Consider the following 24,189-nt stretch of genomic DNA (forward strand, 5'->3'; position numbering starts at 1 on the left):
AATGATGAATGCTAAGAAGCTTGAGTTGGGTCCCAGAGTGCTTTCAGAACTGAACCACTAGGGGGCAGGGTCACTAGATGATGGACAGGCCAAATTTTCTGCTCGTGATCCAGGGTCATATGATATGAAGAACAAGCTGCTTGATGTTGATAGGGTTTTGTAGTTGTAACTTGCTTTAATTCTTTAGACAGCCCAGTTCTCTACTCTTACAACCATGACTCAGAGTATGCCAGAGAACACTGCAGACTTTATTGAAACCTCGTCCACTATTCTCCTAACTTCCACACCAACACATGCTCCAGTTCTGAATCCATCCCACTACCTTCTAAAACTGAATGCTTCTCCCTCCCCATCCCCAAGCTGGATTGGCAGAGTAGTTTGAAGTAAGTGGCAGGAGAAATTGTCATGTGTTGTCTTGGATCTTGGAGAAATGCTGGAAGGTAAAGAATCTAGATTTTTTAGAACCAGTGCTAAGGCATTTGACCTTTAACAGCCATCTCTTAATTAGCATTCCTGGCAGCTGGTAATTTCATATTAGAGGTGTAACAATAGAAGTTGCAGAACACTGCTTTCTCAACCTAAGACTGCCCAGCAAAGGGAGAGTTGGCAAAAACATATGGGGATTAGGATAAGGCATCAGAAAATGCTAGAAAAAACAGCAGCTTCATCATGAAGTCTCTCACTTTCAGGTCATCCTGGAACAAGCGTGGGCCAGAATTATTATGCAGCTGTTTAGTTACCTACTAGACATGAAGTGAACTGAAATTGCGGACCCTTAACCCATTTCTCAGTGGACACGAATCCTCCCTCTTCCCTAAAAATACCTAAAACATATTATTCCTCCCTAAATTATTTCCTAAAACAAATTATTCCTCCCAACACCTTGCCAGTGAGCTAAACTGACCATGGAAACTAGTTAACCCATTCGAAAATGAAGGAAAAACACCAGGTCTCCATTGCTTTTAAACCTATGGGTTCATTAAACCCAGAACCATGTGTCCTAAGTGGCCAATTCCTATTAAAATACATAAAACAGTAAGTAGCTGTTACAAAGGAAAAGGAGAGAGACAAGTTGTAAACCCCATTTGAAACATTCTGTAAAACTGTTCAAATAAAGCTGTGATAAGCAGTTTCATCAGGAGCGGTTTGAAGGATCAGAAGAGTAAGAAAAATGTCTTAGAAGAATTTATGCAGACCACAGGTACCACCTGATGTATTACTGTAATGTATTTTTTATGCAGCTCTCACCCATGTGTGTGTGAACTGGTAAAGTGTTGGTCCATGGTGCATCATCAAACTGAACCCAGGAATTGATGGATGAAGGCAGCTCTGATTTGGGAGACTCATGGTTCTCAAGTACAGATGCTGATGCAGAGTCCTCCACCTGGGGTTTCTCCAATACATCACTCAGCTCGCTCTGCAGGAGGTCCTGAAACTCTCCATCCACATTATGGTTATCTTCTGAGGAGGTGTCTGAGGAAGAAAAACGTCTTTCCAGAGGCTCTTCATTGCTGCCTAAAGTAGGAACACAACATATAAATGTCTCCACACCAAATTTAACAATACATTCTCAAATCTTTTAGAGGATGGGATGTAAACTGAGAAGTGGGGAAATGACTAAGGCAGACAGGGTGACTCCTGGAGAGGATATGAAAGGAGAGAGTAGCACCCTTACAGACCAAAGAAATGCTATCTGTAAGGTTAACATTACCCTATTCTAAACTAGGCAGATATTTCACCTACTTTCCTGGATGGTTCTTTTATCTTAGAGAAGGGTATATCCCAATTCCTAATTAACCTTTTGAACAAATTTGTGATAAAACCATTCCAAAAATCACAGTTCTCTCAGCTAAGTTGACATGGCTAGTTTGCATATCAATAAATCCATGGCAACCTGGGACTGCCTGGTTGTCACTACTGAACTTCCAAGTCAGAGTGGGCGCCGAAGCTCTACAATCACTTATACACATGACACGGGTTTCATCTTCTATGCCCTCTAATTGAAATGGTTGGTTTTTCTATTTAGGGGTTTTATTTTTCCATCACTATTACAATGAGGGACCCCAATCCTTTTTTTTTTTTTTTTTCTTTCTTTCTTTCTGATAGAGTCTGCCTGCAGTGGGGGGCAAGCTGCCAGTGGGCTGAGTGGCTCCTGAACAGTGGGGACTAGTTCTTCCCTCTGTGGTAGTGATGCCCCCCAGGGAAGAGCTGGATTGAGCCAGGTGCTGCCTCTGAGCTGGGGCAGCCCAGGGGGCACCACTGCCACAGAGGGAAGGACCAGGGCCCCCTGCAGCTTAGGGTCCACTTTGGCCTGCTGGCAGCTTGCCCCCCAGCTGTGGGAGAGGTGGGCAGGCTCTTACAAAACGAAAAAAAAAAAAGGATCAGGCCCTTCACTGCTTCTGCTTTCAGCAGGTACCTGTTGAAGGCAGAAGCAGCAAGTAGCCCAATCCTTTTTTTCTGCAGAGCCTGCCCACCTCTTCTGCAGCCAGGGGGCAAGCTGTCTAATAGCTGACTAGCACTAGGATGTAGTTTAGTTTGCAACAATGCAAATTCATCTAAAGCCCTCAAAACTCGCATGTGTGTAATATGTGATGCCATTAAGCATCAAAAAGTAAATTTCTGTCACATGTACAAGCACCCAAAAAGGCTCAGGCCCCTGCTGGCTTTTTTCCTGGAAATAGTCCAAGAGAGAGGACACAATTCAGCATATTCTATTCCATTCTGTAGAGGGCAATACTACAACCTAAACTTCACTCCTATAAATGACAGACATTTCTACTCCAAAAATAGGTCACACCTGAAAGATGTTAGTGAGTGTGCAAACACTAATGCAGAGCAGACAAGGATTTTATACCTTTAATACAAATGGTAGCTGGTTGTAGCTGACTGTAGACTTCCCAATAGGGGCTGTCATGACCACCTAACTCATTAAAAAAATTCACACTCATCTAAACTTAGCTTGTTTTTTTTTTTAAAAAAAACAAGCTAATTTTCTCCCCTTTTCAAATACATTGTCTGTTTTCATGCACTGGGCAGGACTGGTCCATGCATGAGCCAAGGGGCACAATGCACACAGCAAAGAGTGCCAATGTGAGGGTTTCCTAATGATGCAGATCTTGAAAGAAAAATAAGCACCTACTATCAGAATAGCCTTTTTGTATTTTACCCTTTAATAAATAACAGTCCTAGTAGAGAGAAATTAAAAATCTTCACTGTATTACCAATAGAAAAAAATCATGCAGTCAGGGTCCATTTTCATAGAAAAGGAATTAAACATAGCTTGTATAAACAGCATTTCTGATGGCTAATGCTGAGATGCTCTTTGGCCTTGAATTTTTTAACCAAACTATCACCCTAAGAGGTGAATCACTGTGAACAGAAGAGATCTTTGTTGCAGCTGCCTTCTATTCGTTTATTTTATTTCCAAGAATGGTCTATAGACAAATCTCACTAGAAACTTCTGACTGTAGTTCAATTACAGATTTTACACTCCTTGTTCTGACCCTGGTTGTACAAAGTGAAACATGCTATATAATCAGGGCAAGACACCCTTATAACTGAAGGCAAAACTGGATGTCATAAAAAAGAAAAAAACCCACACAAAAAAATTCTGATATTTTCATGTGCCTATAATTCTTGAGTAATTATAGACCACTTAGCCTGACTTTACAGTTGGCTCTAAGAACTATCCAGGTTTTAAAAGTCAGTCTGTAAACAGTTTGAAGCAAAAACGAGTGATCAAAAACACCCAACATGGATTTGTTAAGAATAAACCATGCAAAACACCTTGATCTACCAGTACTTTCTTGACAGATTAACTAATGGGGTGAATGACAGGAATGCAGTGGACATAATATACTTTAACTTTAAAAAGGTTTTGATACAGTACTACACAATATTCTTATAAACAAACTGGAGGAATGTGAATTAGAAAAAAAATATTGTTATGTGGATATATAATTAACTGAACATCTATCTGCAAATAGCACAGATTATAAGATGGATCAATGTCAGGCTGTCAAGAGGTTTCAAGTGGGATTTCGCATGGTTCTGCCTTGGGGCCAGCATTGTAACACACCAAGTGTGCAAATGATACAAAACTGGGAAGGACTACACAAATTTGGAAGGGAAGGACTGGAATTCAGAAAGGTCTTGGTGGACTAGAGAACTGAGCACTGGATAACAGAATGAAGTTCAGCAAAGACAAACCTTAGCTGCTAGGGAAGAAAAAAAAGTGCAAAAATATAGAATGGGAGAGAACTGGTTAAGCAGTAACGTTTCTAAAATGAATCTAGGGGTTTTGATGGAGCATAGACTCAACATGAGTCAGTGATGGCATGTAGTCACAACAAAAGCAACTGCAATTGTGGGCTGTATTAACAGAAATATCACATGAAAGACACAGGAGGTGACAGTCTACTCCAACTGATGCCTAACTGGCAATAAACACTGTGTGCAGTTCTAGACTCTTCATTTTATGAAGGATGTAGAGAAAGAGGTGAGTGACCAAAATTATTAAGGGGTTGGAATGCAAGTTATACGAGACAAGGTTGAGGGAACTAGGTATGTTTAGTTTGGAGAACAGGAGATTAAGGAGGGTGGGGGACATGATAGCAGTTTTCAAATACTTGAAAGTCTGCCATATAAAAGATGGAGAACAACTATTTCTTGCTGTAAAGAGTAGGACATGAAGCAATGGATTTAAAACTGCAGCAGAAAAGATAGAGATTAAATCTCAGGAAAAACTTCCTTACTGTAAGAACAGTAACAAAACAGAACAAAGCTGCCCAGGGAAGCTGTGGAAACTCCTCCATCTGAGGTTTCAAGAAGAGGCTAGATAAGTTCTTTTTGGATAGTTTAGGAATAGCATTCTGCATTGGTTCAGGGGTTAGACTAAATCAAGGGTGGCCACAAGCAGTATGGCCAGCTTCCGTGTGGCATGCAGCAGATATGGGAGAGGACGGACAGAACAGCACCAGATAAGGCAGAAAGCAAAACAGGATATTGGGCAAGGAGCAAAAAGCAAGGCAGCAAATCAGGCAGAGGAAGGGAATCAGAGTGGCACTCAGGGAGGGTGTGAGGCTCATTCATGACATCTGCCAGAAAAGGTTGGCCCATGCTGAACTAAAAGATCATTGACATCCTTCTTCCAAGCCTATGATCCTATAATATTTTTACCCAGGTTTTTTTTATTATGCCAGGGAAGTAAGAGGTAACAACCTATAATCCACTGAAAAAGCAAGTTCCAAGACCCTAAACCAAGTGTTGGTACTTGGGCCACATAAGTGAAGAAGGTCTCAAAGGGTTACAAAGAAATCTGAGGTTATTTACCCTGTGAAGTTGCAGGAAGGAGGAGCTCATCACTGAAGGATACCCATTCAGACTGGTGGGAGGCAATGATACTTGTCAGCGACGTCATGCTCGTGACAGGCTTCTCATCTTCACTCAGTGGTTGTAGAAGAAGCCCAGCGTGGATCAGGAGCACAATCAACAGAGAGCAGCACCTCCTACCACCTCAAATTCTGTTAAGAGGCAAGGAAGAGTATAATTAGGTTTCTCAATATTAACTGAAAAAGCAACAAGCCCCACTATTTTAATAGTGTTGGGCGCTTGTATAAATGACAGGGGTTTAGTCCTTAGGGTTGCATTCTATGCCCCCTAAATTGAAATGGTGGGTTTTTAATTGAAACCTACTGTTTCCATTTAGAGGTTTTATTTTTCCATCAGTTACAACAAGGGGCCCAATTCTCCATCCTCTCCCACCCCAGCACCCCACTGGGCAAGCAGCCCCTGAATTGTTGGGAGCCCTGGTCCTCCTCTTCATAGCAATTGTGTCTTCTGGGGCTGCCCCTGTGGGCTGCTGCCCCAGCTTAGACACAGTACCCAGCCTGATCCAACTCTTCCCCAACCCCAAGCTGGGACACCACCTGGCCTGCTAGCAGCCCACCCGGGCAGCCCTAAGGGCACCACAGTCACAGAAAGAAGGACTGGGACCACCAGCACCTCAGGGGCCGCTTGGCCTGCCAGCAAGTCACCCCCTTGCCACAGGAGAGGCAGGCAAGCTCTGTGAAAAAAGATCACCCCCCATCCTCCCGCTGCTTCTGCCTTCAGCATGCACCTGCTGTAGGCAGAAGCAGCAAGGGGCCTGATTCTTTTTTTCCTGCAGTCTGCCCAGCTTTCCCATGGTCAGGGAGCAAGCTGACTAGTAACTGCAACGCACTGTTGTAAACTAAACTACATTGGGATGTAGTTTAATTTGCAACAATTCAAACTCATTTAAAACTCTCAAAACTCTTGCACATGTACAGTGTGACACCATTAAGCCACCCAAAGTGACATTTTCATCACATGTACATGGTAATGACGTCACATGTACAAACACTCAAAGGCTACTGCATTTCACAAGCTATGCACACAATATTGCCACAATTCAGCCATCTCTGGGAATTCAAACCTAACCTTTGCATAGGGAAGGGATAAGTTTGGGCAATGGCACTAAGACAAACCCCTACTTTAAAGATTATGGTATTTAAGATTTCCCTTCTTAAAAAAAAACAAAAAACAGTTCTTGCCCTAAAAACAGACACAAGCATCTTGCATCACTCCTGGGAAGGAACATTACCTCCCTTTTACAGAAGTGTGTGCATTCACTCCCTGCTTATCCAAGGTTTTTGCAGATCATGTTTCCATGGCATCTAAGCATTGATGGAATACAAGTAAGTATGAAATTCACATCTTTTAAAAAGAGTGCCACAAGAGGCATCTGTTTATCCAGTGTTTCTTACCTAATTAAATCTAGGTTTGGAGCTGACTGGTGAAGCTGCAGTGGATCATAATGGTTGGGGTCCTGAATTTGTTTAAATAAGTTCTTTAACCCACCTTAATGCTAGTCACCAAAACATATATTTAGTAATAATATGGAAATTCATTAAATTTATAAATACTTAGGCCAATCAATCAAGGAACAGCCAGCATCATACGAGTTAGATAGTTAATTATACTGTGTGAATACTCACAGCAACAGGCTTGTGACCAAACATTAGATAAAATCTGTTTGCACAAAACTGTTCATTTGATCATTGACAACAATAGGCAAATGCAAGTCACTCAGTGTAGATAATTTGAAAAGGATGGAAAATGGCTAAGTCTATCAGATAAATTATTCATAACAAAAATTCAACTAGCTCTAGCTGAATCAAATATAGTTGAAGCCTTTAGATTACTTTTCCTATTCTACAAGCCATAAGATTAAAAATGTATTCTCCAATTTCTTCTCACCTCTTATATTATGGGTATTTGAAATTTTAAAGCCACCTACGCATACAAATCATGCTTACCCAACAAATCACAACATCACAATCAGAACACTACTTAATCTGGATAGAAATCCTTAGCTAAAAATAAAATAAAATAAATTGAATAATCTTGAGTAGACAAAAAGTCTATCTTCAATAGATCATGAGAAAAGAGGTACTGGGGGGAGCAAATAAGGAAGAATTATGTCTAGAAAATCCTCTGTATACCAGCAAGTCCAAAACCCAAATGCTCTGGTTCCATATTCAGCTTCTGGCTGGGGGTGGAGGGCCTGGTGGTGGGCTGCAGCCCATCTGGCCTTGCTGCTGCCACCGCAGGCACCTCATCAGCTTAGACAGGCAGCCACAGACAAATAATTAGTTTTATAATTTTTTTAGGGGTCCTGCAGGCCTGGTGGGCCACATCTGGCCCACGGGGCATATTTTGACCACTCCTGATTTACAGTTTAATGATTTCTGCAGGAGGTAGGACAGAAAGCTTAGCTCTAACATGTTTATTACTTTTTTTTTAAAATCCACTCCCTTTCTACAAGCAGATTTGGACACCAGCAAATAAGATCCAAGTGAAAAAACTGAAGGAGCAATTCTCACATCACAGTCTGGTCAGTGCAACAGCTGGCAAGAGTGGTAACTGATGTGTCTAAAAGTATTATTCAGCTGCTGTAGGCTGAAGACAAAACCCTAAAAACTGACATCTAAAACAAAATAGATGGCTTCTTACAGAAGGAGAAAAGCTCTCTGTGGCCAATCTGTATCGGCTACAGAAAGGCCACATTTCAGGTCTGTCAGTGCCAGGCCGGTCCTCTTTCTGTTCTTCCCTGCAGAACCCAGTGTACATAGTCGTACCCCTCCTGGGACTTGATTGAGAAACAGCTGCAGCTCAGCTCATATACATTTTCTTTCCACACTCGTGGCAGGGACTCTGCAATCTTGCAGTGAGGACAGTTGCCTTTTGCGCCCCTCACCCCACCAAACCCAGGACCAACTCCATTATGTGAGAAGCAGCAGACGGTGCCAACCAGAGAGATGAACTGATGGAAAAGAATAATCAGACATTTAGGGTTATATAGAGGCTCCACGTTCCTTTCCCTCCAACCCAAGAGAAAGGGAGGGAGAGGATGATCTCGATACTTTGCTTTCCCCATCTGACCTATTAAGTAGTTTGTTTTTCTACACAGCTGAACACTGACCTCTCCCCATTCTCACTGGGAAAGTCCTGAAGGAAACCCAAAATGGCAGGAAATGAAGAAACAAAACTATTTATCTGGCTGTTAACAACCAAAACACCCAGGGGAATGCATGTTTTAAGTGTCCAAGAAAGACCTCTGGAAGGAGGCAGGAAGATGAGCCATTTCTGCTATACTGACATGTCAGAGAGTTACATCAGCTCACTATGGTTTCCTCTTTTACATCCCTCCAGAAGTTGTCCTGACATGCCACATCTACTCAAGGAGAAAAAGAGCTACAAAAGGATACAGACTTCAAGTATTTTGCTGGAGTTTGGGTATTTCCCCCCTTCCGCCACCACACACACAAATTCCCAAGATTTTCTGATGTCCCTTCTTGTTTCACTGCCATAGACTCCCTCAAGTTCTCTCAGATCACAAACAACTCGATAATTTGTACTTAGGATTGGGTGGTGATCACATTCAAAATCCCTTAAAACATTTTTTTTTTTAAAAGGGAAGGGGGAACTAAATCACAGTGGTTTTGTGGACTGTTGAGTCAGAGAATCTGTGCTTGTGAAGTTAGCTTGCCCTTAAAGCAGAGAGAAAGAAACTCCCAATTTTTTTGTACAGAATCTCTATAGTATATAGAGGGGCTGTACAGTGCCTCTTGGGCACGTAGTTCAGTACCAGGCCTTTGTTACTGTCAATTCCTAGTTTGTTCAGTAAACAAGAGACATGGCTACTTTGTTATTACAGTTATTTCTACTGACTTCTTAAGGAAGCAGCTTGATAAAAGAGAAAGTTGGAGCTAGCAGAATGAAGATCAGACTGAATAAAATGCAAAGTCTGGTGGGGAGAAAGATGACAAAGCACAGGTTTGTGCTTTATCTGCTTTTAAAGACTGCTGAAGACAACACCAATTCAAGAGAGGACTTAACTCTGAGCAAAAAGTATAATGATTTTTTTCTACTCTCCCTAAAACTTAGAAATATTGGACTGGAAGAGACTTTTTGGGGCATCAAATCAAGTTACCTGCTGTAAGAGGCAAACACACCATGTAATCCCCTTCATAAATTTAGCAAACTTAATTTTAGGCTGTGGACAGACAAGGAGAATATTTGAGGCACAAGCCTGTAGCTAATCATACCATGGTAACTGCACGCAAACAAGCAGGTGGTGCATTTGAAAGTGCGAGAAACAAGCAAGCTGTACCTTCAAAAGACAGGCATAGAAAGTGTGAAAAATTCAGCTCCTATTCAGCAAGAGGTAAATGTGCCAACATCAAGGCAAGACTAAACTGCTTCTGAGGCCACCAGCACGTGTTCTCAACTTTTAAAAAAATATAGACAGCCTGGCTGGCAACAGGTTGACCCATTTGTGTCCATGGGTTTAAAAGTAGTTAACAACAAGGCTGTTCCAGAACTTCACTACGCTGTTGACTAGGAACCTTATGTCCTACATAAGTGTAGTGATGGACAGATTTTACCCATGTGGCCTTTTGCCAACATTGCCCTTTGTCTTTTTTTGCTTGCTGGTGTTTAGCCACACCTTCCACCTTCCATACCTTATAGAGAACGCTAGATCCCCTCTCTGCATTTGTTTGGTTAGAAAACAACTCTACGTGCAACAAGTTGCTTAATATATCCTGTGTCTTAGTTTCCCACTATAGGTTCATACAGTGTCTGGCACAACTGATCTTAACTGCAGCCCATTTAATTGACGGTATGACAAGAAAACAGCTCCAAGCACAGATTCTCATGTAATCTAACCCAGTGGTTCTTAACCTTTCTTGTATCAGACCCATTTGTAAATATTGATGGCCAGTCTCGATCCAGTGTCCCTCACTCTCAACCCACTGCCCCCAGTGCTAGCATAAGGCCACGTGAGTGGGTGTGTGGGGCACACCCCCCACCAAGCAGCCCATGGCAGGCTGGAATTGGGAAAAGCCATGGTTTCCCATGTTTCTTTCTCCTTTAAAAGAGAATCCACGTTTAAAGTTTATTCATGACCCTTTCATGTATTCTTGAGACCCACTTTTGAGTCACAACCCATGGGCTGAGAAACACTGAATGCTAGCCTATGCTGAAAATGAACAACTAAATGCAGCTGATTGTTTCTTCTCAGAATACTGAATTTCTGCTTTTTAATTTGACCGTAATCCAACAAACTCTAAAGAAGCAGAAACAAAACCTAGTGCATCAGGTGCATACAGCTTCAAGTAGGATGCATTTCTGTGATTAACTAGCATCTTTGCTAAAACTGACAAGATCTAATTTAGGACTTATTTTACAAAGCTAGCATAGAAGAAGAATCCAAGGTGTGGTTAGCTTTAAAAAACACAATGCTTTTAAGGGCACGATCTTAAATGGTGCTTGTGCCTATGGTTTGTACAATGACATTAAAGAAAACCAAAACAAAACTCTTGCTTATCCCAGCATTGCTGGACACCCAAACAACAACACTGGGCTACTGTAGGAGAAGTAGCAAATGCAATGGACTAGATCAGTTCACCATCCCAAACTGAATGCAGTCAGAAAAACTGCAGGAATGGTTAGAGTTAGACCAATCATGCTGTTTGCTGGACTAATTCAAAGTATTACTAATACAAGTAAGGACTCAAGGAAAAAAAACAAATCATTTTTATCTTGACTATGTCTGTTTGGCAAACCTGTGCAGACCAAACAGTTCTAACTGCATGAACTGTGGAGCAAGAGCTGCCTTGGGCTAGTTTCCAAGTGAGCAGAAGCTCCTTGTTCTTCTTCCCAACTTGGCCTGCAGCAGGCGCTGACAAACAGCATATCATTTCCTGAATGATAAACAAGCCTCCAACTGGAAATCTGTATCAAAACCTAAAAAACAAAACACAAATTGCTCCTACTGAAGCAGAAGAAAAAGACTCAGTGAGAAATGAAAGAAATAAATTACAAGAAAGGAACAGGAGTGCCTTACTATTCTTCTTCTTCATGTTGTGGCAATGCTCTAAAGAGCCAATCATGCTTGGGATCCTGTTGCACTAGATATTAGGAAGGCACCAATCCTAAATCTACAAGTGGCATATGTGAGGTACAGGGAAAGGAACAGAATCAGATGTTGGTGTATACCTTTGTGGTTTTGAGAGCTGTTCAATAAAATGCCCTTACCTACAAACAACTCAATCGATTTCTATTTAGATCAGTTTTTCAGGGTAGAGACCAGCTTTATCCAGTCTGACTCACACCTGCAGTGAGCTGTTGCATGGATTTCTCTGCCTTTCGCACTGTCCCTAGAGGTCCAGCCTCTATTCAGTGTACATAACTTTCATTACCATGAGACCAAACAATATACAAAGCATTTAAAATAATGCAAATAGAATTGATATAATTTGCAAAGCTCCTACTGATCTCACTGGGAGCAGAACCAGGCTTTTCCTTTTACAGATTTTTCTCTTCCTAACTAATGACAATACCGAATACACTTGATGACACTGAAATGCCTGCAAGTCAGTGACAGAGCCAGCATTAGCATTTTGGCATGATGTCAGATCATCAAGACTCTTTGTATTCCTCTCTGCTACACACACATACACACACAAACCCCCCTTTTAGGTCACATTTTCTTAACTTGAGTTCAGAATCTATCCAACTTGTTGAGAAACAGTAAGAGGTGGATTTTTCAGGAGATGTGAGAATAGGACAGTGATGAGGATCTCCCTCAGGAATATTTATGTCAAGACTAATAAATAAAAAGGTCAACAGCTGCTGTTTTCTCCACCTATAACGTCACACCTGTCAGTCACTGAAATTCTTCTCTTCACCAGATAAACACACCAAAGGATCTTTTCTGAAAACACCACCAGTGACATTTAGAGAAGTCAGTAGGCAAGAATCTCTTGGATACATCTCTGGTGAGGCTATACATGTAAATACTAAGCAAAGAAAGTTAGCTGCCTTAGTCTGAAAATACTAGGTACAATTCTTGGCACTATAAACAACTTAGTTAGACAGTACTCAGAGGACTAGAGAGCCTGGAAAGAAAAATATAAAGCCCCATTCTGTGTTCTATACAATGTGCAAGGAATGCAGTCGAGTGCCTTAAGAGAACAACACTAGGGGGAAGCAAGGAGTCCACAAATACAAGAATGGAAGTTATTTTGAACAATTCAAAGGGGTATTAGGGTTCTGAATTGTGCAGGCTTAGATTAATTAGGAATCCTTTCTACAGCAAAATATGTTTTTTTTCCCCACCTGAAATAAATAAATAAATAAATAAATCAGTGATCACACCAACAGGCATCATCCAGAAGGCTGAATAAACTAGAGGTGAGGGATGATTAGTAATATTGTTTTACCAAAGGATACTAGACACATTCCTTCCTGACACTTCCTTATTTTTTCAAGGGTACCATTCCAACTCTGTCTGAACCTTGATGGCACTGAGTTACAAGCTGCACATCCATTTCCTGTCCAGCATCCACTTTAGATCATGAGAGTTCTGCCCAAGGATGGCGAATTTGCTATAGAGCTTGGAGGCAACTATTACATGGAAGAACAGAATGTCACAGGTAAATTGCTTTCAAGAAAGGGAACTAGCTTTGCACAATGGATTTCTCAGAATTTTTTTTTTTGGCTTGGCAAAGGAGAGTGTAGAACACGCAGAGCTTAAATTTTAAAAAGTTTGCATATCCAGTTTTGGTAACTTTGAACATTTCCATATTTATCACAGCAAGCCCTGAAAATTTAACATTCTGTATTTCAGCACCCTAACTAGGGCAGGGTGAGTAGGGCATCAGCCACAGCCACTGACTTTGAGGGGGCACCAGAATCCCCCACCATAGCAGAAGCAACACTGTACCTTGACCAGCCATAGGAACAGTCCCACATCCAGCAATACATGGGGCATGAGAGGGTTAGAAGTGGATTGGTGTTCTGTCCTGTCCCTACCCCAAGGAGTTTTGTCTCTAGCATATCAGGGGAGATGGAAAGCAACCAGGACCACAGGGTTGCTCATGCGATGGCGTTAGTGTATATGACTCTCTTCACTGCTGCAGCAGAGGTTCCCGGTGCAGAACCTGTGTAGATTAAGTCTTTCCTTCCCCTCCCCCTCACACCCCACGTAGTGAATGAGATTGCTACCCCTCTGCTGTATTTAAGCCTGTTGTGAATGAAGACAAGATCTGAAGGTCCAAAATCATGATAAAGACAAATTCAACCATACACATTCCGTGTTCTAAATCTTACTCAAATGACTCCTGTACTTATTTTGCCCTCCTGATGACTATATAAAAATGTCTCAAAAAACATTATCCCCCCTCCCCCCAATACATCCAAAGATGTAAAAAGCTATACATAAAGATTCTGTGATGGTTAATTATGACACCACTACCTATCAGACACTACCTGTGGCATCACTGAATATAGCCAATATGATGTGAATACTAATTAAAGCAAGAAGTACATATGCACTCACAAACTTTTTTTGTAACTAGCAGCAATTAGAAAGGAAATGGGAAAATGACCCCAATGGGTTCATAACATTTATAAGAATGTGGTTGTTGAAGACATCTTTCCAGAAGAATTATTTCCTTGCTTATGCATCTAGAATGCAGTGCTACTGTATCAGCCACTAGCACTTAGCATTGCATTTACATCTCAGAAGAAATTACTACCTTGTTTAAGCCACGAGTGAGTGTTGCATTTGCAGATGAAACATCAGATCCATCAGCAAAAAAGGAAGACAGAGGGAAGACTGTATAATTCCTCCTCCCACACCCCAAAACTGACTTGTTATACAAGCCAAATAAAAAATTCTAGCTTTTGAATTCTAGGAAAGTTCATGCTATTGTTAATGCTCAGTGGTTGGGTGAAATCTCACTGAAGACAGTGGGTGTAATAGCTGCCTTCTTCCCTGATGCACTTAAAATGCAATTAAGCTCCTTTTGGACTAATATAGCTAAAACTACAGGGACCATTACCCCCTAAACAAAGGATACTAGCTTGGCGTAAGCCAGTCAGGAGCTGAGGTTCAGTGCGAGAGAAATTGCACTGGAGACTGAATGAGTTTTTAAACATACAGGACTGGGCATTGTTTCAGTTGGAGCTGTGGTGCAGGGCAGCTTCAGAGAAGAGAACACAGAAGTAAACAGAATAGGCAGCAGAAAGCCAAGTACAGCCTGAGCAACGCTTGTAGCCATGACCATGAGAGAAAGCTAAGAGAAATTTCTGGGTAGTGTCAGGTTCAACGTGAGGACTGACATATTAAAGAAACGATTTCATATTATTTGACTTCTACTAGGTAACTTCCATGTTAGCTACTTTTGAGTGAATTGTGCTTAAGGCTGAATTCTTAGTTGAAATAAACTAATATTTGAAAACTACATGAAAATGAGATGTTACAACAAGCAATAAGTCTTCCAAGAAAACTAATGGCAGTCATCTCACTTCACTAGTTCAAAACCTGGAAAAAAAATGTACTCCAGGGAACAAGTCTGCCCTGATAAAGAGACCAACTGGGTGGTTTAATTGGTCTTTTCCCATCTCATGTCTTGGACTGCCAAGAGATTATGCAATTCAGTATGATGCCAGGACACTGACACCCTTGAGGGGCAATTCACAAATAAACAATTTGTTGTCACTGTCTAGTTTAGACACCCTAAATATAGGCACATGATGTTAGATGGCCCTGCGGGTTTAGTATGATTACTGCTTCAACGGAATACACAGTATGTGCCTGAAAGACGGGACAAAATTATGTGTGCAATGGCACAGCTTCTTTGGAGGTCATTTATGTATTGGTTATTTATTCATCAAGTATGAACATAATCATACACAAATTAACACACGGTGGGGGGGGGGGAAGTCACATATTTTTAATCACTCTGTGTGATCCTTTGCATGACTATTGCTGAAATGCTTGGCAGAACTTACTGCATATTGCCTTGGTAGTGCACAGTGGACATGCAAGGTTGTCTTGGATTTAGAAACAGTGGGAAGTGTTTCCCAGAATTAACCTATTTTAGACAAAGTTTCTGTCACCAGGTATTCAGTTGGGAGGAACAGACAACATTTCTTAGTAAGCTGGTGGCATAAAGAAACATATTTTGCACTGAGGCAACCTGATCTTCTAAATTAGCTCCTAAGAAGAACAGGACCTGAAGGCTTTCATCACTTTGGTGAATGGAAGCAGATATCTTTGATGAAGAGGACCATCATTGCTAATTCTAAACATTCCCCCTAATTTCTAGTTCAAAATTTCTACACTTGACAAAGTTAATTTTGAGCAAATGGCTTCTCTCTCTTAATATGTTGTAACATCCTTTCAGCAGTGTTGGTTGCATCTTTGTTAAAAGGGATATAACAAGTGCCATTAGACCCAAACTGGTAGAACAGTTAATGATATAGTACCACTTACCATCATGCTCTCACATGGACAGTGGAGAGAGAAGCAGAGAGGGGGGCAGGATAGATACCCATAGAGAGGGCAGAATAGATCTCCTACATAAGCCTACACAATTGAAGGATTAAGGGAGGTGGGTCAGTTGCTTAATCATTCTCTGCTGGAAAAAGAATGCCTAAGGTCATTATAGTCCTGCATCACTGGCATTCAAGTGGGTCAACTTCCCTGCATGCTCACCTGAGTGAAATACTGTAAAAAGGTTTGGTGCAAGTGTTAACATGTGGCCTTCCATCATTGTCATGAGGACCATCTTGATGCTGAAGCCGAAATGGAAGGTATCCAGGACACTGGCAAGTGTTATATTGCGCCAGAGTTCACTTGAGCTCTCCTAGTACCTTCCTACATTCTGTTACATGATTTCAGCCAGAAGCTGAAGAGGGCTAGATAAGATAAACCCATCGGCTAGTTAAGGCACACCCTTGGCTCTGGTTTTACAATACTTGGTCCGGGGAGAGCATTGTGTCAATATGTAGGTTTACAAAATTCAGTACATTTTATAGAACAAAAAGTATAAAAATGTTGAAGAAGTGGATGTTAGTAAAAAGGAAGGGCATTATTGCTGAAGTAGAGTCACTGCTCAAGAAAGGGCCAGAAGTGGAATAGCAGGAGGTACTGCATGTCATTTGCACTGGTACAGATCTATATGAAGGTCTTGGCTACAGAGGCTGCTGTAAGTCACTTACATATGCTGAAAAAGCCCCTGTGATTATGGGTACTGCTTACAGGAAGCATGTTGCTGCCACCTTCAAACTCATACCTACCAAGCATCTACACAAAAAACTCCAGAACAACCATCAGCAGTCCCACCTAATTCTGGAAACTCTGCTGAACTTCAGGGTCTGAAGTCAACCCTGCCACACACTGCAGATTTATCCAGAGGCTCCTGGCTACAAGCAAAGGAAGTCCATCAGCAGCTCTCTCGCAACATCCTGTTTTTGACTGCCAGTCCTTTATCATCCTGCTTCCTGTCTTCAATGCCCACAATTAGAGCCAACCAGAGATGGAGGAAATGAGGAATCCACAGATTGTACTTCTGGTCCTCAAGAACCAGATGCCCAATGTTGATGATTTTAGTGTGAACAGCAAGGTAAAAAAAAAGAGAGAGAGATTAGGTGGGAGTATTATGAATTTTGAGCAGATTGAGAACAACTCTCAGGATTAACCCTCAAGGTCTAGGTAGACATTCCCTTAGATGACTGCCACCTTGCAACTGATGAGCTTGGGCTACAAAAGTTCTTCATTTCATAGACTTGCCCTGAGCATATTCACAGTCTAAAACAAAACAAACCTCTGTATATTTCCAAGTAGAGGAGGAAATTCCAGTTTTCAAACAGGACCTAGGAATGTGATTTGAACTTTTAAAGTTCCTCATTTTGAAAACAGAGCAAGCTAGCTGACTTCCCCTTCCATGTCAATGATGTTCTTGAAGTATTTTAAGAATCATAGCTAAAAAGGAAGGTGAAAACAGCTGGCTGCTTTCTATGCCACACAACTAGAAAGGTCATCGTAATCCTTAGATTTAAATCAAGGCATCAGACATAAGTCCTGTACATCTCTTATATTTTGGAAAAACATAATATATCCTTAGAATAGAAAAGAAAAAAAATATAATGGAAAGGTTCACTTTGCTTTGAAGATTCATCGGAAACTGTTGCAGGAGGGAAGCAGAGAGGAAAACCTTGATGCCCATCTCATTCTTTAATCTGAAAGCAGTATTAAATAATGTGTATATAGAGCTAACTGTGTGCCTGGGTACTCAGACAGGACAAGACAGGGTTTCTCCTTTGAACAGATTACAACAGGATCATTTTGCATAGAATTCCCTGGGGATAAACTTTGCAAAATACTTCAGTGACTTTTGGAGCCTGATCCCACCAACTTCCCAGTGAGAACTAGACTATAAAATCCTTTAAGTCACTGTTGAAAATGAGACTTGAACAACTAGGTTGTTAAGGTGTTTTGGCCAGTTTTATCCCAGTCTCCTCTACTTTGCTTAATTTCATAGAGATGCAGATTTGAAAAGAGCAGAAACACAAGAGAAGGCTGGGAGGGGATCTGGTGGCCATCTATAAACTTGCCAAGGGGGACCAGCAGGGAACGGGAGAGTCCCTGTTCCCCCAAGCACTACTGGGAGTAACAAGGAATAACGGCCATAAGTTGACTGAGAGTAGATTCAGGCTAGACATCAGGAGGCACTACTTCACAGTCAGGGCCGCTAGGAGCTGGAGCCAACTTCCAAGGGACTTAAGTGGTGCTCGCCCCTACCCTGGGGGTCTTCAAAAGGAGGCTAGATAGTCACCTAGCCGGGGGCATTTGACCCCAGCACTCTTTCCTGCCCATGGCAGGGGGTTGGACTTGATGATCTGCTCAGGTCCCTTCTGACCCTACCAACTATGAAACTAACAAAATGACATTTCAGGCTGGAGGTTTTTCTCACTGCTGCCATTATGACAGTGACAAAGAGAAGAAACAATGTGTCACAGTGGTAGGAGCAAGTGACTGGAATTCAAGACTGGAATTATATTGCCAAGCCTGCGACTGACTCAGTGTGATCAACATTTATATCTCTGACTCCAGTACATTTCATACAGACAAACAAAAGCATGTAAAACACCAATCCTAGTTGAGCAATCTGGTAACCCCAAGCAGTCACAGTTTCAGTTCTTTTATAACTGACGTGGTTTGAAAAGACAAGGAATTAAAAGGTTAGTGTTAACAACTGTTTCAGTGCAATGCAAAAGCTTAATCCAGATGTCTGGAGCTGTAGTCCCTAAAGCCTGTGGCCACCCTCCATCACTTTTGGCTTCAGGCACTTTCAAACCAATAGATGGGATTGAATGAAGGGTGTATTTGCAATCGGTTTTGGGAAAAAAAAGCAAATATAAACACTCTGGTGCCAAACTCAGAATACACATATATAGTGTGGTAAACCAATGCAGCTGGCTCTACTCAAAGAGACTTACCCAATTAAAGCAAATTGCAGAAGTCACAATGATGGGTCTGTTATTAAGGGTGGGGAGTGGGAGAGTACAAACCTGCTGAGTCTACCCTGCAAGTTTTATCCTCTGCAGTGACACTTGAGATGCACTGACAGTGAATACACAATAACCCCATACAGCAAGTTCATCTGAGCCCTCATTCATGAACATTACTGTGCAGTAATTTAGAAAAGAGATCTCAGAGACATTGCTTAAAATGTTTTGCTTGCACCCAGGAAAAAAGAGGAGAGAACATTTTCAGCAAGGTAAATATTACATAAGGATTTTGGATTAAATAAAATGGAGACAGCAGAATAAGCATGCAAGTAAAATTAGTGATGAAATCTGTTAGGATCAGCAGTCTGACAGCAACCAGTAGAATTGCTAAAAATGAAATGCCATGGGCCCAATTTTTTCCCAGCGTAACTTGCTCAAAGCTGTATTGGTAGTGGACCGGCCCTGCGCTTTGGAGTTTGGCTAGCTCAAGTTTCGGTTCTGTAGCTGGTAATGATTATTATCCTTAAAATGCTTAGTAGTGCAGTTTCCATGGCTCTGTCATCCACACACCACAAAACCACCACGCAGCTCTGCAAAAGTGGTACCTTCTCTTCATGAAAGGCCCATGGTTAAGATAGCTAGAGAACAAAATTACTACATAATTCACCCACCCCCATCCTTGAAAACAAACTGAAGATGGTTCTTTCAGCTCACTAGTGATGCCAACAGCTGGTAAAATCAGAAGCCCACAAGGGAAGACTCAGCTTCTATAAATACCAATTAGAACTTGGCATACGATGAGTGGAGTGACTTCACACTGATCCTACCAGCAGAGTGGAGGCTTCTGTCCAGGTGACCAGATGGGGCTGTTATCCATGGGTCCAGGGCCAGAGCTCTGTTGTGATTCTACTGCCTGCTCTGTGACAACAAGGGCAGTTGTGAACTACTGTAACACCTTCCCAGGCCCTTAAAGCATGTGTGCTGATTTCATCCTAGGGGGAAGTCAAAGGAACTTACTAGGAAGCCATTTGGTTCAATGGCTTTGTTAAGTCATTGTCTTGCCTCTCTTGCTAGAGGCAGTTTCTGCCTGAGTACACCAAACCAACAAATCCTCCCATTGTGGGGTAAGCAAAACATGCAAAGAAACAAGTCAATGTAATACCAGGAAATCCTTTCCCTCAATGCAGACTCACCCATGCTTGTCCAGGGGCTTCCAGAAGTCTTTTACCAAACTGAAACACAGCCCTCCCCCAGGATCTTTCTCCATTCTGTGGCTTGGCTTCCTTCTTAGACACTTCCAGGCTTCTTCTCCCACTCTCCTCCACCCAGTTCCTTTTAGGATCTACTGCCAGCCTTGCCTGGTCCTGGTCTTACTGCCAAGACCCAAAGCTTGAGAAAAATTATTTAAAATGCAAAATATACAGCAAGTCACTCTGAAGCATATCAGCAGTCTCAGTTTGTATATTATTCCTTTTAATTCAGTGCCCAGCTACAGAAATCTTCTTACTCGGCAAGGAATGAATAATGTGGACAGCTCAACATTGGTTTGCTGTTCAAGGGTTTTTATCACGTCATGGGAATGCCTCAAACCAAAGTCATTTGGGACTAAATCGCTAAGTGCTGTGTGCAAGTAATAGGACAACAAATCAAACTGTCCACATTGCACATTCATTCTCTCCTGGGAATCAATAAAAATTTAAGCTTACAAGAAATCAGGCGTATTGTCTGTGCCATCTTATACAGACTTTTAGAAGTACCTGACTGATCAAGCCAGGTACCTGTGACACATTAGAGCTTCAAGTGCTGGCCATATTGAGGTCCGCTGCAAAATTCTTACCAACTAAAATGGAAGCAGGATTTCATTCTCAATACTTTTCCAGACAGAGTCTGCACAACCGTCCCCAAATCAACAAAAAGGCTTCTGTCATTTTTTCCCCCAACAGTTTGATCTATCTAGTTCCAAACAGAGGATGACAAACATGAAGGCAGCACACACATATCAACTACATAATAGGGCATGCGTTGTTTCTTTATTAATGTGTTCACTTAAATGGGCATATCCAAAGGCTGCCATCCAAGGAAGCTCCAGTCCTCTAGTGAACCATCTGGCAGCTTGTCTAGGAAAAGACTATGCAATTGGCAAATCCAGTCACAAATCAGAGACTGTTAAATGACATGCAGTGCAAAGAAATTAAAATACCAGAAATGTATTTTTGCAACAAATAATTTATGGAACTTACAGCTAACAGATAAAAAAAAAAGCAACTTCCAGAGACTCTTAAATGACAGATTAATAAATTAATCAAGTGACTTTGTAGGTATATAGCCCTTTCTACCCAAAGGCCTCAAAGCACTTTACAAAGATTGAGGTAAAGCCTCACCAACCTTTCTGCAAGGTGAATCAGTAAAATTAGCTCCATTTCACAGATGGGAAACTGAGACACAAATAGGGGAAGAAGCTTGCCCAAAGTCACCTAGCCAAAGAACAAACTCAAGTCCCTCAATGACCTTCCATTCCCCTGAAGATGTGTGGCTCTCAAAAAAATATTCATTGGTGTTAGAGAACAAATCCACGCAGTGCCCTCCAGATCAGGACTAATAAGTGAGCTTTGTAGCTTAGCATGTTGTTCCTTTAGCATGTCACTCGGACACACTGGGCACATCTACATGTGTATTAATGTTAGTATTAGTAATAACAGGTACTAACTGAATGCACAGTAACCGGTGCTACTGCGCAGTAGCACCGGCACACAGCTTTTTAATGGCACTACTGCACAGTAGCCCAACAATATTGCGCAGTAGTGTATTAGCATTGTTTGTCCTGTGACATGCTACTGTGCAGTCGAATTAGTCTACTGAACATTTAGCTTCTTGTGTAGACATGCCCACTGAATACGTGTGTGTCATTTCCTACTTCATTCTCTTAGTTTTTCCACTTTCAAAGAAAAGGTTAATATGGTTGTTAAAAAGCTTCAGATTTTGGCCAGAACCTTCAGGCTGTGTAACAGACACCATTCAAATAACCTGACAGACATCCAGCTCTGTCAGTTTATAGGCAAGAATCAATGCAACTTTAAGCATGGAACAAACTCAAAGCAATTCTTTCATTGAAAGCACTGAGGCAGTAGTATTGTCTACATGTAAGTCAGAGCAGGTGACTGAGCACCAGGATTTGGGAAATCCCAGCTCTGTAATGTCTTCTCTGACTACAGGGATGTCACCACCTCTTTTTGCCTCTATTCTTCCCCCTTGAAAAAATAAAGATAATGCAGCTTCATAGGGGTGTTAATAAATCTTAATATTTATAAAACAATTTGGGCATTTGGAAAGAAGGTGCTACTTACTGCCAAAACTCTCTAGATTCAGGATGGAACAGTGAAAGGCTCATTTCTACTAAACTCGATGGCCTATTTCTTGCATGGATTTCTTATCTACATTTAGAGAGTAAAGCATCTTCTTGAGATACCCCCAGCATTAATATTGCATGGATATCTCCAGTCATTTGTTTGGTGCTTTCTCTTATCTGGCTTCAGCTGAGCTAAAAAAAACAAGAAATCTAAACATAATGGATTTAACCCACTCACCGTCTGTATTTAACCCACGCACAGTCTGGGTTTTTCACACATGGAAACACTACTAACCATTAATTCTTAGCAAGCTGATTGATAAAGTAACAAAAGCTCAGAAATTTGGTCTTGGTCACAAATGAGATGTGATTGTTCTTTGTCTTGTATGATGATTTGGACAAATGACCAGTGTGCACAACTGGATTTTAAATTACTCCCTGGATTTTGAGAGGCATAGGACAGGAATAACAGGAAGTTCAACAGATAAACACCGAGGTATAATGGCAACAGCTATATACGGACCAAGGACAAGACAGTGCTCCTGGTCAGGATGCCAGAGAACGCTTGACTAAGTCTTGCTTTTCATTATCATGTTTCCTGTGGTACACACTAATACTCATTGATTTAAAAACCAAAATTAAAACTTGCTTTGGTCAAGATAGCTGCCAGCTGCATTTCCATACCTCGGTAATTCTGCTCCTGCTCCTGCCTCTGCCCCTGCTCTGCTTTAAGTAGGCAGACCTGTCCCGGGGATTATAGTGCTTCTACACTCAACTATTACTGCTGTTTGCTTTTTAGATGTAACCCTCTTGGGAATGCTAGGAAAAACCTTTGACTGTTACTTAGAAAGGAACAAATCATATTATGAAATGGCATGAGCCTGAAGACTGTTAAACAGAAGACAGGTTAAACAGAATCCATGGAAACCACCATTCTCTGAAAAAGTAAATGTTAAGGCCACACCTTGGAAAATGTGTTAAGGTAGAAAGAACCAAGACTTGTGGAAACTAGGCACTGGGGCATATTACATGCCGGCACAGCCCTGTGCACTGTCTCCACGTGAAGTAAATATCAGAACAGGTGGGATAATGGAGCAAGAGTGGAGGCAAGTTCTCAAAAATATCTTCCATCAAACTACATACACTTGATCTGCTGCTACTCCCCCAGTCAGGGAGTCCCCCCCTCCCCAACTATTGAACTAATAGTTCAGTCTCCAGAGGAGACTGGATAGGCACCTGGCTGGGGTCTTATGACCCCTGCTACCCCCAGTGCTCCTTCCTGCCCATGGCAGGGGGTCGGACTAGATGACCTGTCTAGGTCCCTTCCCACTCAGTGATTCGATGATTCTAATCGTGAGCAATAACTAGGAAATACTGATTGCAAAACATGCACATTTTCTCACCGACCCACAATTTTAAAATGATTTGCCCAAACCTATTAAATCTGCAACTAAGTATTTTGCAGCACCTGGAAACGATTCAGAGAAGATTCACAAGCCCAAGAAACCCGCTTAAGTTTCCTCAGTGTTTGCCCTGACAAGTACCATTTGCCAGCGACGCCCGAAACACCAGTGCTGGGGGTTACGCTGGGGCCGGCTGCCACGGAGAGGCTTCTGGAAAGAGAAACTGCAAAGGAGTCCCTCCAACAGAAATCGCAAATCAGCTCCTCAAACGCCCAAACCAAATCCAGGCTCCTCCAAACAAAACCCTGTGAAGAAGATGAGCGGAGAGAAGAGAAACACGCAAGGTCTCAGGAGGGGACGTGAAGAGAAGTGCAGGAAATCATCCCCCACAGAGCCGGGGGGGCGAAGGGAAGGAGCGGGGAGCAGGGGCAGCGCGGCAGGTGGCCGCGAAAGGGGCCCTGCGCGGGCGACGCTGCTGTCCAGCTCCCGGCGCCGCCCCGCGCCCCTTACCTTCCGCCTGCCGCGCCGCGCCGCGCTCCCTCCGCCGCCCAC

General features: G+C 42.0%; 1 protein-coding gene across 1 annotated transcript in view; it reads right to left on the bottom strand.

Moving 5' to 3' along the window:
• STON2 (stonin 2) overlaps positions 1-24,168 on the bottom strand; it is a 171,563-nt gene extending 147,395 nt beyond the window's left edge. The window contains exons 1-3 of the mRNA XM_019551141.1: positions 24,148-24,168; positions 5,332-5,522; positions 1,249-1,515 (exon numbers count right to left, since the gene is read on the bottom strand). Of these exons, the coding sequence (XP_019406686.1) occupies positions 1,249-1,515; positions 5,332-5,419 (355 nt within the window). The 5' untranslated portion in view covers positions 5,420-5,522; positions 24,148-24,168. The remainder of the gene's footprint in view (positions 1-1,248; positions 1,516-5,331; positions 5,523-24,147) is intronic.
• Positions 24,169-24,189: the final 21 nt, after the last annotated feature.

Source organism: Crocodylus porosus, unplaced genomic scaffold (genome assembly GCF_001723895.1).
Source record: "Crocodylus porosus isolate Cpor-Errol unplaced genomic scaffold, CroPor_comp1, whole genome shotgun sequence".
Taxonomy (NCBI): Eukaryota; Metazoa; Chordata; order Crocodylia; family Crocodylidae; genus Crocodylus; species Crocodylus porosus.